General features: G+C 30.7%; 1 protein-coding gene across 1 annotated transcript; it reads left to right on the plus strand.

Moving 5' to 3' along the window:
* Positions 1 to 1,665: 1,665 nt before the first annotated feature.
* On the plus strand, positions 1,666 to 15,049 carry LOC133831881 (probable LRR receptor-like serine/threonine-protein kinase At1g56140). Its single transcript, XM_062262286.1, has 23 exons — positions 1,666 to 1,789; positions 2,433 to 2,610; positions 9,557 to 9,625; positions 9,746 to 9,817; positions 9,927 to 9,998; positions 10,163 to 10,234; positions 10,382 to 10,453; positions 10,558 to 10,629; positions 10,741 to 10,812; positions 10,901 to 10,972; positions 11,063 to 11,134; positions 11,224 to 11,295; positions 11,443 to 11,508; positions 11,592 to 11,660; positions 11,808 to 11,852; positions 11,943 to 12,597; positions 12,729 to 12,927; positions 13,017 to 13,178; positions 13,332 to 13,450; positions 13,528 to 13,738; positions 13,861 to 14,092; positions 14,178 to 14,328; positions 14,429 to 15,049. The coding sequence occupies exons 1-23, from the start codon at positions 1,666 to 1,668 to the stop codon at positions 14,726 to 14,728; spliced, it is 3,228 nt and encodes a 1,075-aa protein (XP_062118270.1). The 3' UTR covers positions 14,729 to 15,049.
* The last annotated feature ends 1,581 nt before the right edge of the window (positions 15,050 to 16,630 follow it).

Below are 16,630 nucleotides of genomic sequence, written 5' to 3' on the forward strand. Positions count from 1 at the left end.
GGACTCGCAATGCTAGTCCTAAAAAACCCTTTTTGTAGTGGTGAATAAAAGATCCGAACAGGTAATCAACCAAATTATATGTGGTTCAAATAATCTATCTTTACATTCTTATTTTTAAATTTTTGACAAAACACAAGGTCCACAAGTTAATTTAAAAAAAAATGAATGGTCTGAATGGGTAAACGACTAAAATACAAGGTTGAAAATGGTGTGAACTCTTATAGAAAACATAAATTATACATATTTAAATAATTTACTTTTATAAAAAAAATTTAACCTTTTGAATAAATATATGATCTAAAGGTTAATTTTTAAAAATAAAGAATCAAAATGAGTAATCGGCCAAAATATAGTATTCAAATAATCGATCTATCTATTCCTATTTTAACCTTTTGACAAAACTTGAGGTCTACAAGTTAATTTGTAAAAATAAAGATTTACAACGGGTAATCGACTAAGATACAAGGTTCAAAATAGTGTTAACCCTTACAGAAAACAAAAATTATATAAATATATAATTTAATTTAATTTTCATAAGAAGTTTGAACATTTTAAATAAATACATGGTCCAAAGGTTCATTTTTTAAAATAAAAAGTCAAAACATGTAATGAGCAAAAATACAGTGTTTAAATAATCAATCTATTAATTCTAATTTATTTTGAAAAAATACGATATTTAAAAGTTAATTTTAAAAATAAAAGCTTCAAACAGGTAATCGGCCAAAATAAGTCTTACACAAAATATAAATTTTTATATACATAATTTAGACTTTTTATAAAAAAAAAACTATGCAAAGTGTATAATAATAATAAATAAATAAAAGTATATTGTTTTCGATACTTTAATTTGTTAGAATTTTTCAAAAACCTACAGAAGGTTCGCTATACGATGAACAATGAACACCATCATGAAATAAAAAATTATGACAAAGATGCCTTCACGTGTCCATATAAAGAGCATGTTGTACGATTATGGTAAAAATGAATCACCACCCCACAATCTCCAAAAAAATATTTAAAAATATATATGTTTTAATAATTTTAAAAGATTGTACGGAGCGTGGTTATGTTTTCTAGTTTATACATAGTTAAATGCTAATCTAATATGAAAATTGGTCAAACGATAATTTCTCCCTCACCAAATTAATAATGCAACATCACGTATAGATTCGGACAAAAATTTATCTCATTTGAATAAATTAGTGAATGTGGTTTTATTATTATCCCTATATCTAGTTGTAATAGTATATATTTATTTCTCCGAATTCGATCAAATGAATTATAATTTATAAAAGAAAGACCCATTATTTTATGTACTTTCCACGCAAGAACCTATTCATGGGAAAGCGTTCATATAAAAGCTAGCTTATTCAATTTACAACCTTCAAAGCCCAATCGACGTCAACGCACGTGTAAGAAAACTTTATATATATATAAAAGAAATTATAATAAATGACCCAATATCATCAAATCAAGAAAACTAATAATTAAGATACATATATATAAACTTTGAATCATGTAGTCAACTTGCCATATGCCACCTTATTTTGAAAATGGATCCAAAACATATTATTATTATCATTAATGCCTGAAAACTTGAGCTATATATCATCCAAGTTTTCAAGCATTATTAACTTAAAGCATATATATACAGTAATTAAGATCATGTCATCAGGAGCTTCATCTTCACCAGCTTTTACTTTCATTATTGTTGCCTGTTTTACCTTTGGTGTTGCTCCTTTTACAAGTGCCCAGAATGGAACTCAACCCATTACTGATCCCTCTGAAGGTATGTATATATATACATATGCTCTCTCTCTTTAAACAAGTGTAATTTAAGCAAAGAACTGAAAACCTTCATTGTAGAGTACACCATATAATTATTATATATGTTTTGATTATTTTGGTGGATGGTTTGTGAATTTGGAATAGAGAAAATAGTGATGATTTGTTGTTGTAGTTTAGAATATTTGATGAGCAGTAGTAGTGGCTAAAGTAATGATGGGTTATGATGTTATAGTTGATGTTGTTGAGTGGACAAGTGAAGAAATTTGAGTTTGGAGGAGTAATGTTTATGTTTTAGAGAGTAATGGGTAGTAGTAAGATTTTATTGATGGTTTGTGTTGTTTGTAGTTACACCATTTGCTATCTATGATGATACATTTATAATGGCTAAAATTATTTGTTCTAGATTACAAATACATCTTTTAGATTAATCTACACAAATTTATTTGTTTCTGAAGTATAACTAGAAAAATCTAGACTTAAGTTTTCTAGAAATGTTTATAAGAAATTCTAGAATAATTTTATTCTACAAATATTTAGAAAATTTTAGAGTAAAGTATTCTACAAATGTGTAGCATATTCTAAAGTATTCAAAAAATGTGTAACAACTTCTAATATTGGTTAATTACATGCATGCATGAATGCAGTGAGAGTTTTGAATTCAATCTTTAATCAATGGAAAATAAAGGCTAAATGGAATACAAGTGAGGATCCATGCAGTGGGGCAGCCATAGATTCTACTGATTTCAATGTTGTCACTTTCAACCCCTTTATCAAATGTGATTGCTCTTTCAACAATGCTTCTCTCTGCCATATTACTCAACTGTATGTATCTCCATAAATATATATAATTATAAATGAAAGTATATATATATATATGCATGTACGTATATATATTTACATATATACGCTTCAAGTTTCACGTTGGAGTAGTTGGTTGGTTCGGAATACGTGTGTTAAATCACACTTATCATCATCACACTTATATATGAATGATATAAATATATATATATATATATTTATAGGACCATAACCCTAAAAGATAAGGGAACTGTATATTTATATATATTTTCTTTTTTGTCCGAAAGGGAAGAAATATTTTACACTAAATACATTTTATTTTATAAATTAAAAAAATAAGTTTATTTATAATTACACCTCATATATTTTTAATAGTAGGCCTTGATTTGTACACCCTTTTATAAAAAAAAAAAAAATGTTTCTTATTCATTAAAAAAATTTATACCATAAATTTGAATTTTTCTCAATATAATAAAAAATTAAATAAAAATAATAAATTTTTATAATCTCAAATATAAATTATGAAAAATATTTAAAAAAAAAAAAAAAGCAATATATACTTACCAAGTTTTCGTTACCTTTTCGTTGAAACAAAAGTTTACCATGTCTTCACAAGAAATAGGCTTCATAGGTATTTTATTCATGTAAACTCATCCTTTACAATTTCATTAAAATAAATAATATAAGGAGTAAATCTGTAATTTACAGTTTGTTGAAATAAAAAAATTTGCTCTCTCCGAGAGACATAAGCTCCATTATAATGTAAACTACTTATTTTTGCAATTTTAAATTTTAATACGATTATGATTGGAGAAATTTTACTTTTTATGCATATTGGACCCTCTTGAATCAAAACTATACTATCATATATGTCTACATTACATATTGATGCTAATATTTTATTTGTTTCCAAAAATACCCCTGTTATTTTTTCCCACCGTTTCTCTAACAATGCAAGGTCTTCCACTTCTCTTTCTCCCTCCCGCACTTTCATGATTTCTCTATCTCAATCTTACTCCCAAAATCATATCCTCCACAACACCAACCATACCCTACCTCCATAGCACTCTACCCATACCCTGAATCACCATTGAAGCATATGTCAGCTCAATGAGGTCTTCAAAATCAAGATTTTTATGAAAATTTTGATTTTTCTCGTTGGTTGCTCGATAGTGGTTCGATAGTGCTCGATACGATTCTTGCAAGAGACGTAATTTTTCACTCAGTGTTCGTTTGGGATGATTTTTTTTAATTTGAATATTTTTTTTTTTCGAGATCTATACGTTTGAAGTATTTATATACACATTTGAGAAGTGTAAAGCTTGAAAAAAAAATACAATAATACAAGCATACCTCATGTTTAAGACATGTTTTGGTATGTTTTCAAGTTTTAAACTTCACAAATGTATATATGCACATCTTAAACATGTATATCTCGAAAAAAAATACCCAAAATTAAAAATAAAAAAAAATAAAAACCACCCCAAACGGACATATGAGTGAAAAATTACGTTTCTTGCAAAAATTGCATCAAGCTCTATCGAGCAACCATCGAAGAACTATCAAGAAACCATCGAACAATGTCTATATTTTCATGAAAATCTTGATTTTGAAGACCCCATCAAGCTAGCATAGAACCACTATCGAGAAAAATTGATTTTTTCATAAAATCTACAGAAAATTGACATTGCTCGATGGTGGCTTGATGACTCTCGATGTCAGCTCGATGAGGTCTTCAAAATCAAGATTTTCATGAAAAAATCGACTTTTCTCGATGGCTGCTCGATGGTGGTTCGATGGTTGCTCGATACTGCTCGATAGTGCTCGATGAGATTTTTGTAAGAGACATAATTTTTCACTCGAGTGTCTGTTTGTGGTATTTTTTCAAGAACTACATGTTTTATATGTTCATATACACATTTGTATAGTTTAAAACTTAAAAAACATACCAAAACATGTCTTAAACAGGAGGTATATCTGCATTTTTGTATTTTTTTTCAAGTTTTACACTTATCAAATGTGTATATAAATACTTTAAATGTATAGATCTCGAAAAAAATACCCAAATTCCAAAACAAAAAAAATTACCCCAAACAAGCACCCGAGAGAAAGATTACGTCTCTTACAAGAATTGCTTCGAGCAACCATCGAGCGGTATCGAACAACCATCGAGAAAAGTCGATTTTTTCAGGAAAATCTTAATTTTGAAGGCCTCATCAAGCTGGCATCGAGTAAGGTCGATTTTTTACAAATTTCAAAGTTTCAATTCTGAAAATTGCCAAAAAAAACCAAAAAATCTTGTCCAAATCTATTCGAAATGCAATATTTAGTGTCTTTAGTGAAAGAAACATCACTATATTTAAGAAAAAAAATTACTTACCCATGTATTTATACTCTGAGAATTCTCAGATGTATATTATTTTGGGTATTTTGTTGATTTCTACAAGATGGCCGAAGTTATATAGAGGCATGAGGATGGCGTGGTGGTGGTTGCCATGGGAGAAGAGAGGTGTGATGATGGCTGCCGTGAGAGTGAACCGAGAGAGAAGAGAAAAGAGGAAATGAGAGGGTTATTTTGGGGAAGTTGGGAAAGTTTAGCATCATTTTTTAATTTACATAATGCCTAGCATCATTTTTAATTAGCAAGAGCCATTAGGCATAAAAAGTGAAATTTCCCTATGATTTTTGTATGCCTATTTTATTGAGTGCTGGGAATTTTTAGCAATTTTTTTAATATAAACATAAATTTGATGTTTACAATTTCTATAATGCTCCGACTAATTCTAAGACCTCGAACCATTAAAACTACTAAGTATAACTACTATTTTGGAATACATACATAGGATAATAGAAATTTATTATAAAAATTCAAAATACAGGATCTCATTGTTATTTCATAAAATCACAAAGAAAACAAAAATAAACCTTTAAATAATTGTTCAAATACTAAATGCGGAAAAACATAAATGCATAATTGAAAAGACTTGAAACAAAACGTCATCCTCGATCTTTTCCATCAGTCCATTCATTCAGTTCTTGCCCAATACACATGTCAAAGCTCCCATGAATCTGTCTCGCCTTCCATGCTCATTTTCCTGCACCATCTAAAATAAAAGGAATGAGTCTAATTCCCAACAAGGAAAAATCTACTAAAACATACTATAAATCATAAGACTAAAAACATATGACGTAAAAACGTATATTATATAAACATAGGACTACAATATTAATGGCTATTAACTCATTACCGCAGTATGTGATAAAACTAGCTAGATCCTCTGTTTACTAATCGAGGTAGGTTAGATCACAAAAAAGTATATGATAAATCATGTAGGTCCTCTGTCTACTAATCGATAGGTAGGTTTAATCATAACTCTAATCTACGATAATGATAAAAAAAATTGGGATTTATTTGCTATCTAAGCAACTATATTTCCTAAGTGACTACAACATAAAACATATACATACATATACATAAACATAACATAGCATAGCATATAAACATATCATAACACATACAATCTAACATATTTTCCTTACCAAAACCGGGATATTGGAGACAAGAACGGGATGGAAAATTCCTAAAACCAAACAGTAAAAATCATAAGTTTCTAAAGAAATTGAGATGAAAAGGTGATCTAAACCATCAAGATCGTAACTTACCGAAAACCTTAAGTTTCAAGAAACTTAAACACCTTGGATAGACTAAAACTTCGATCTACACCTCAATACCGAAATGTCACTCTATCTTACTTCCCAAGTGTTTAGAAAAGCTTAGATTGGAAATCTTTTAATCCCAAAACCCTAGTATTTTCTCTCTAGACTAAACTTAGCAGCTTGGAGGCTCTGAAGAATGCTTGATTGATGAATGAAATGGCTGAGTGAAATGTCTTATTTATAGAGTTCAATGAGTGAAACTAACTCCTTTTAAAAAGAATAAATAAATGAATATTAATTGAATAAATTTAAATTTTAGTTTAATAGATGCCCAGAACTCGGTCAAAAATTGTTCAAGAGCAAATCTAAGTTGTTGAGGGCTGTTTCTAATTTGATTTCACGAAATTTCTAAAATATAAAGGGCAGCCAATATAGCGCCCCCTATAGGCAATATATCGCTTGTCCTTTATCCCGAGCCTTCGTGGTTTCGTTCATGCAAAGTTGACGTGTTTTCCGTATCAACCTTAGGCGACATATCAGCCCCTATAGCTGCGATATATTGGCATACGCTGATATTTTAAACACGTTTTTGCAAATTTCATCACACTTGAAGATTGTTAAAACAACTTTGACTGAGTAAAACGTGATCCTAACAGCTGCTGGAAGGTTTAGACATTCTAGATCTATCATTTATTAATTTATTCATCTAAAATCCTTAATAAACATGCATGTGACAAGTGTCACGTTATTAATTATTCTATCTAAACCTTAGGTTATAATAAATAAAATTTCTAGGACCAGCTATATTAATCAAACCTTATGTTAAAATTAATATTTCTAAACTATATGTTAAACTTATAAAATCCATAACTATTTCTATGAGTTTCCAACTAAATCCCGATTTGGACCAATAATCACGAAAACTAAAATACTACAAGCTACTACTACTACTATTTAGCTAAGTAAAATTCTGATATGCTACAATTTCAAACTAATTGACATATAAGTATAAACTACTTGTTTACAATTTCAAGCTTAAATATAAATGCAGAAATAATTTTTTAACAAAAACGTAAACAATTGTACTTGAATTTCTTTTTACATTTTAATTCTTTTAACGTAAAAGTTAAAAATATTATATTTTGAATAATTAAGTTTTTTTGTGTATTTTTTTTTTAACTTAATTCAATAAGTTTTTTTTTTTTTGAGAAAATTACATTTTATATGAGATTATTAATAGAGTGTGTAAAAATAAGGCTTTTTTTCAAAAAAATAAATAAATTAATCTATGGCTTTTTTTAAGAATTTTTACTTTTATGAGTTTATTTTCCCATATTTTTGTATAAAAGTTGGTTTATGCCATAGTTTTACTCTTAATCAAGTTTTATATTTTGGAAGGATATGTTTGTAATTTGATTATTTTTTTAGCTTATTTGTTTTTTTTTTTATGTTACTAATTTTATATTAAATTTTTCTTTGGTTGTTTTGCAATTTTTTTTGTATTATGAATTGTGTTTAAAATTATTTTTTATTTATTATAAACATTTTTTTCCATTTTTTTAGATTTTACGTTTCTTTTTTCAAATACTAGGTAAGGTAACCAGTTACTTGATTGATCTTTGACAGTTATGTAAAAAATAATCCTAGAGGTATGTTAAATAACATGTACCGGGAAGGGTAACCAGTTATCCTGAGAGGAGTAACTTTCTGCCATAAGAGGGGTAACCAGTTACCATAAGAGGGGTGACAGGTTACTCATATTAAATATGAAAAGAAACATCAAATTTAGAGGAAAAAGAGAAAGAACACTTCAATAAAAAAGGAAGAAGAAGAAACTATGATTTTAGTAACATAGGTAACCAGTTACCATAAATAACCAAAAAATATACACACACATCAGAACGTGAAGGTAACCGATTATCTCCAGAAATATACACACAAAGAACGGAAAGGTAACTAGTTACCACAAATCTGAAGATAAACAAAAAAATCAAATCCACCCCCTTTTCCTTTTCTCTCATCTTCTTCATATAATTTTTTTTTCTAGATTTGAATGTTCCCCATCAGGGTAACTGGTTACTCATTCACATTTTCATATTTTTATTAGTTTTATTTCCATATTTTGGTGTTCCTATAAGGGTTACAGTAAAAAGAAAATGCTGAAAAAATTGATTCAATTTTTTTTACATATAGTGGAAAAAACTATATAAAAAAAATTACAATAATAAATAAAAAAATAGTAAAATAATTACGTAATGTTAAAATATGTGTGAAACAAAATGAAAGAAAAATAAAATAGAATGAGAAAAGAATAAGTACAAAAAAATGATGGAAAAAAACTTAGGAAAGAAAACTAAAAAATATGAAGAAAAAAAAAAGCAAAATAAAAGAAATGATGAAGGAAAAAAATAGGTGAATGAATAAAAATGAAAAGAAGAAGAAAAAAATAATGGAAAGATGGAAAGAAAAAAATATGAATGAAAAATTGGTAGAAAAAAAAAAGAAAAAAAGCTCATATTTGTGAAAAAAGAAAAAAAAAATGGAATGAGAAAATAATAAATACAAAAATGAAGGAAAAAATGAAAAAAAAACTGAAAAAATATGAACAAAAGAAACAATACAAATTAAAGAAAAAATAGATAAATGAATAAAAATGAGAAGAAGAAGAGAATGTAAAAAAAGAATGAAAAAAAAAAGATGAAGGAAAAAATTGGTAGAAAAAAAAAAGAAAACAGGAAAAATGAAAGAAAAAATAAGTAAGGAAAAAATAACTGAAAAAATAAAAAATTGAAAAAAATAAAATAAAATTACCTTCAAAATAAAAAAAAAACATAACTATGATAAAAAATGTAGCATTTCTATATTTTAATTAGCTACTAATTATGTTTCTTATACTTTAATTTTTTCTTTAATAAATTTTTTCATACAAATTAAGAAAAGTATAATTCTCATATTTTTGCACGATGGAACAAAAGCCATATTTTTTTAAAAATCTATTTTTTTCATCTTAGTCAAATCTTTTAAGAGAAAAGGTATGTATCTCACTTTGTCAAAAAAGATGGTAGTTGTCAAAAAAAGGTATTCATGTTATTACTTATCCTTTTAGTCACAAATGTAGGCCCATATAGGCCCATAGATTATTAAGTTGAAGGGAAAGAGTTTATAAACTTCAAGAGCAGACCTATAGAACTGAAACATATATTCTTAGCAACTAAGCTTGCAATGGCACATCTATAATCTCAAATTAAGTCTGAATGCATGCCTTTTTTTTATTATTTATTTTTCAATTTTGGTCATCAAAACTTGTGAACAGGAAGGTTTCAAATGTTGCTGGTGCTACAATTCCAGAAGAGCTATGGAGTCTAACCTTCCTCTTCAATCTGTATGAGTTTATTGGACCTTTTATAGTTCTCATCAATTCTTTACTACAACATTTTTGCATGCAATGTTGTCATGAAAACTTAGAGCATATTAACTTGGTTTACTCCATGATCTGTTGTAGGAATTTGGGCCAGAATTTCTTCACAGGCTCTCTATCTCCATCAATTGGAAACCTCACTAAGATGCAATACCTGTAAGCCTACCTAAATTTGAGCTTAAGACTAACAAGATTTAGTATGATATGTTAAAAAATGTTTACTACTTATTCATTGTTGATTTATTTTTTGGCTATATAATACTAGGAGCTTAGGCATAAATGCACTGTCAGGGGAGGTACCAAAGGAATTGGGACTACTTACTGAGCTATTAATTTTGTAAGTTAATAGCATTCTTAAATTTTAAAGGCAATCTTATCAATGTATTATGAAGTTTTCAATGTCCAAAATCTAATTCAGTCATATTCTAGTGAATCTTGTCATTCTGTTTCTTAAATTATGTTGTCATCGACACTAATCTTTTGAAATAACTTTTTATATAGGTCCTTTTCATCAAACAACTTCTCTGGTCCTTTGCCGCCAGAGTTAGGGAATTTAAATAAATTACAACACCTGTAAGTTTGTAACAATATTGTATCTCTTCTCATTCCCTTTCTTTTTTTGTTAAAGATTTTAAGTTCTTCTTGGCTGCATTTAGCTAGAGTCCACAAAGTCAGCATGAGATTTTCTGATTCCTTTGTTTTTCTTCTTTCATTTGACAGTTTCATTGATAGTGCTGGAGTTAGTGGCAAGATACCTTCAACATTTGCAAATCTTCAAAGCTTGCAAACATTGTAAACTGTTTCTTCTACCTTGTGATTCAATAGACACACTAACATATAAGAAGAAAAAACAAATTATAAGTTTCTTTTTTAATGACATCTTTAACATTCTGCAGGTGGGCATCAGACAATGAATTCACCGGAAAGATACCTGACTTCATAGGAAATTGGACAAATCTTAATAGCTTGTAAGTCGATTATTCGAGCAGTTGTTTTTGGTTTTCTTTTGTGTAAAATACTGGCGTGGCACCATCTAATGCATTGCAATATTAACAATATCCCTGTTTATGTTCCTGTAGGAGATTTCAAGGAAATTCTTTTCAAGGACCTATACCATCAACATTTGCGAATCTGACTTCTCTAACAGAATTGTGAGTACCATACTCAAATAGTATTTTCACTTCCATATTTATATGAAGGTTCTTAAAGCTAACAATCTTGAGTGTGAATTTTATGTAGGCAATTAAGTGAAATATCTAATGCAAGTACTTCTCTTGCATTTATCAAGAATATGAAGTCTCTAAGTACATTGTAAGTAACATGGTTACGACGACACGTTATCACACCCTTTCTAATGAATGATTCAAACATACCTTTTTTCTTTTGTGCTACAATCTGTAGAGTGCTTAGGAATAACAACATCACTGGTTCAATTCCATCATACATAGGAGAACTTCGACAGTTAAAACACCTGTAAGTTCATTAAGGAACTCAAAACTATCCTATTTGCACTATTAACTTTTCCTATTCACTCACTAACTAGTTGCACTTTCTATTTACAGAGATTTGAGCTTCAACAAGTTAAATGGACAGATTCCAGACTCTCTTTTCAACATTAATTCACTCTCTTATCTGTAATACATCTTCAATTTTTATGTCTTCTTTTGTAACATATATCATTCCTCAAGAAATACTTTTTCTCTGTGATATATCAGTGGCTCTCTTTGATTGTATCATATCATATGCTTCCTGATACCAACTAATGCTGCTTCCTTGATCAGGTTTCTTGGAAATAACAGCCTAAACGGAACCTTACCTCGGAAAAGAAGTACAACTATTCTCAATATGTAAGTTAATATGTCTGGTATTTTAGCAACATTTATAGCAATGACTCTGAAATTGACTTTCATGTACTATGCTTTTCTTGCAGTGATTTGTCATACAATAATCTAATGGGGAGCATTCCTTCCTGGGTCAACAATCAACAGAATCTACACATGTATGTATTAACATTAAAAGAGTGATTGATTTTCTTTCTAGTTCACTCCCTTTAGTTTTCTCATCAATAATCTCCACTAATAGCACATTAGTACATTTAGTTAACTCTGTGAGTTAAAAAAAGTGGCCTTAATTTTTTTTTTGACAGTAACTTGGTTGGCAACAACTTTACAATAGATAACTTAAATAACAGGTAATTATTATTTTTTTTCTCTTAGTTGCATTTGTTGTTCAATATATAACTTCCTTCTTTTGTCTAAATTTATTCTCTGTTGGCTTTCAGTCCTCTTCTTTCAGGGTTGAACTGTCTCCAAAAGAATTTCTCCTGCGGTTCAGGAAATCCCACGTGTGAATACATTAGAATAATTTTTTTCTATTTACCTTTTATTTATTTTGCATGTGTATATCATGACAAATATGTTATGAACTGTTTACTGTCTTTAATTGATTACTACACCTTTTATGCAATTGATTCAAATAGTTTGATAACTTGTCCTTTTTGGAATGTACTAATACTAATAATGCCTTTGTTTTTAAATATAACATTTCATTGGTGTGTAGATTCTAGCTTCGGGATTAACTCTGGTGGTATTCGAATTAAGTCTTTAGATGGAATTGAGTATGAAAAGGATGATGAGGTTTTGGGTGCAGCTACACATTTTGTCACCAGCAGCAAAAGATGGGCAGCGAGCAATGTTGGAATTTTTGCAAATAACATTAATTCTAGCTATACAAGTAATATAGTATCTCAATTCACAAATACTTTAGACTCAGAACTATTCCATACAGTAAGGCTTTCTTCTTCATCATTGAGATACTATGGTCTGGGGCTTGAGAATGGTAACTACACTGTCAAACTCCAGTTTGCAGAAATTGCTTTCGAAAATTCTCGCACCTGGAAAAGTGTTGGCAGGCGTGTATTTGATATTTATATCCAGGTATTGTTCACCTCCATGTAGTTCTATTCTATGTATATGTTCTTATAAGCATTTTCATTTGCTAAGTGAAATTTCAGTGTTTTATGCAAACACAGATGTACCCTTTTCCTAACTATTTGTGTATATTTCAGGGAAATAGAGTTTTAAAAAATTTTGACATAAGAAAGGAGGCTGGTGGTCTCTCTTTTAGAGCAGTAGAGAAAGAATTTACTGTTCATGTTTCACAGAACTTCATTGAAGTCCACCTCTTTTGGGCTGGAAAAGGAACTTGTTGTATACCTGATCAAAGTACTTTTGGGCCTTCCATTTCAGCAATCAGTGCCACTCCAGGTAAGAATAATAAGGTGTAGATACTCTTAAGTTATATTTCTAAAGGAAATATAAGTCTCATTTAGTTGACCATTATTGTTTTGATACAGATTTTATACCCACTGTCAGTAACAAATCTCCAAGCACTAAAAAGAACCATACCGGTCTGATTGTTGTGGGAGTTGTCGTTGGATTTGCTGTTTTAAGCGTTTTCTGTGTGTTAGTGGCTTTATACATTGCTCAACAAAGAAAGAGAGCTCAAATGAACGAAGGCAATATTTCTTGATCTATTGCATACTGGTTTTTCTTTTACTATATTCCAACTTTGAACTTGAAGCTCTGACTCTGATCTGTTTCTTAAGAAAACTAATTCATTATTGGCATTTCAGCACACACCAATTTATTGACTGTTAACTGCTTTGCAGAGTTCTTGGGAATGGATGTTAAACCATTCACTTTCAGCTATAGCGAACTGAAGACGGCTACCAATGATTTCAATTCAGCTAATAAGTTGGGAGAGGGGGGATTCGGGCCTGTCTACAAGGTATGTAGTTTCATAACAATTATCATGGGTTGATGACACAATAGCTCATTGGTCAGGAATTTTTCTCTCATGATTAGGGAACACTTGAAGATGAAAGAGTTGTCGCTGTGAAGCAACTGTCAGTGACTTCTCGTCAAGGAAAGAGCCAGTTTGTTGCCGAAATTGCCACAATATCTGCTGTGCAACATCGCAACCTGGTCAAATTGTATGGATGCTGTATTGACGGAGATAGAAGACTTCTTGTTTATGAGTACCTAGAAAACAAGAGTCTTGATCAAGCATTATTTGGTATGTAAATAACGATAAATAACGATATTTCTGTTTGTATAAATACAAGCATTTGGTACATATTACAAGAACCTTCAATTATACCAACTAAACTTAAAAAATTTGTGGCTGTCATGTATCAGGGAAGTGTAGCTTGAAGCTGGATTGGCCAACACGTTTCGACATTTGCATGGGGGTAGCAAGAGGTCTATCTTATCTTCATGAGGAGTCACGGCTTAGAATTGTACACCGAGATGTCAAGTCCAGCAACATTCTGCTTGACTATAATCTCATCCCCAAAATATCAGATTTTGGTTTGGCTAAACTTTATGATGAAAAACAAACTCATATAAGTACTCGCGTTGCTGGAACAATGTAAGTTAAATCTTTATGAGAACTTAGCCTTTGGCATGTTTTGTTACGAATGGCCATTAACTTAATCTTTTTGATGAAATTGCAGTGGTTATCTTGCACCAGAATATGCCATGCGTGGTCACCTTACAGAGAAAGCCGATATCTTTGCCTTTGGCGTTGTGGCTCTAGAGCTTGTTAGTGGCAGGCCAAATTCTGACTCTACATTAGATGAAGAAAGAATGTACCTTCTTGAATGGGTACAAAAAAAATAATAATTCTAAGCTATGTTTTTTTATGTTTAACTTTTTAATAAATTTTGATCTTGAGACATGTTTATCATTGTTTCTTGCTTGCTAGGCTTGGAATTTGCGTGAACAAGGCTGCGAAATTGAGCTGGCAGATTCAGAACTATCAGAATTCGATGAGGAAGAAGTGAAAAGAATCATTGGAGTGGCTCTATTATGCACTCAAACCTCACCAACATTGCGTCCATCTATGTCAAGAGTGGTGGCAAGGATCTCAGGAGACAGTGATGTGAGCACTGCAATTTCAAGGCCTGGTTACTTGGCTGACTGGAAATTCAGTGATGTCAGCAGCCTAATGAGAAAGATTACAAAAGGGACTGATTCTAGTTTTTATGACTCGTCTACAACATAAACTGCCAAATGGCCTTTAAGAACATCTACTGTCATTAAAGCCACTTTGTTTGAACTCTACAAAAACCGTCAAAGAAATTTCTTACCTGGAACTCTTGAAACACAGAAACCATGGTTAACGATGTATGCAGAGAAGTAATGAGAAAATTTGAGAATGTAAGGAAACTTTGCTTGTGTGATTAGTTGCCTTGATGTTAACCTCTAACTCTATATGCTTATTTATATTGCCATCTGTGATATGAATGAATGGTTGAGCTAAACCAAATGTTCACAAAACTACTAGAATGGGAAGGTGATAAAACAATTGGTTTGAGTTTGGTTTGTGGGATGTTCTATACTTCTTAGCTGTGAATTATAAGATCCCGTTGAGAATATTCTGTTTTTTTTTTTCAATCCCAATTTGTACATCTTTAATTCCCTTTCTTGATACTACTTATGCTTATAGAAAAGATTGTGGTAAAAGCAACTGTCTGTGACTTCTCATCAAGGAAAGAGCCAGTTTGTTGCTATAATTGCGACAATATCTGCTGTGCAACCTTGTCAAATGGTATGGATGCTGTATTGAGGGATGAAAAATCTAAGTTTTAGCCTATCTTTTCAGATTTACTATCTTTATCTTGATTTAAGCTTGTATATTAACTGAACAATTATAAGAGTTGACACACAAGAATTACAAGCTTCATCTGCACTGAAAACACATTTCAGCCGACTAGTGCTTGGGTTCCCTGAACCAGGGTAAGAACTTTCACTATATTCAGAAGTAATTTTACATAAACCAGTTCAAGACTCAATATGTAAAATCAATACAAACTATCTCAATATACAATGAAGCTATTACCCTAATCAACCAAATCCCTTGGTTATTAATGCAAGATCCCCTTGCTTCAATGTTGAACTCCCTTCAACAATTTCTCAAACCCGAAAACCTTCGGATCTACACCTTCAAGACCCAGCTGAACTCCTTCAGCAACTACGGCTTGAACCAGGAGCTTCCACAGAAACCTCCAGCTATCTTCAATGGAGTTTCTTGAAAACACCTGCAAAAATCAATGAAAGAAGAAGAAAGAAAACAGAGCAAAAACCTCAATCAAAGCTTTCGAACAAAGAGAGTTAGTTATAACTAATTGCCCAGCCCATTATATAACCTTGGCTGCAATTAGGTATAATCCCGAACTAACTAACAGCTGTAACTCACTAACAGACTTGCTTTACACACATGCTGACGTGGACACTAACTAAAAACAAATATACTCCAGACATAACAAAAGTCCATTCCAGACACAACTGAACCTAATTTGTCATACACAAAATATTGGTCCTTACAAGGGAGGTAAAAGACTTCTAGTTTACGAGTACCTTGAAAACAAGAGTCTTGATAAGGCATTATTTTGTATATGTTAATAACAATATTGTTGTTTGTATAAATACAAGCATTTGGTACATATTATAAGAAACCATAAATAATACCAAATAATTTTAAAAATTCTGTGGCTATCATGTATCAGGGAAGCATAGCTTGAAGTTGGATTGGTCAACACGTTTTGCCATTTGCATGGGGTAGCAGGAGGTCTAGCTTATCTTCAGGAGGCTGCTTAGAATTGTAGACAAAGATTTCAAGTCTAGCAATGTTGTGCTAGTATAATCTAATTCCAAAATATAAGATTTATGTTTAGCTAAACTTTTTGATGATAAACAGGCTGGTATAAGTACACGCGTTGCTGGAACAATGTGAGTTAAATCTTGATGAGGACTTAGTCTTTGGCTTCTCTTGTTGCTATTAGTTTTTGACTTATTCTTTTGAAAGAAATTGCAGTGGTTATCTTGCACCAGAATACACTATGCGCGGCCACCTCACAGAGAAAACTGACGTTTGGAATTGTGGCTTTAGATTGAAGAGAGGATG

This window comes from Humulus lupulus, chromosome 4 (genome assembly GCF_963169125.1).
Source record: "Humulus lupulus chromosome 4, drHumLupu1.1, whole genome shotgun sequence".
NCBI classification, from domain to species: Eukaryota; Viridiplantae; Streptophyta; class Magnoliopsida; order Rosales; family Cannabaceae; genus Humulus; species Humulus lupulus.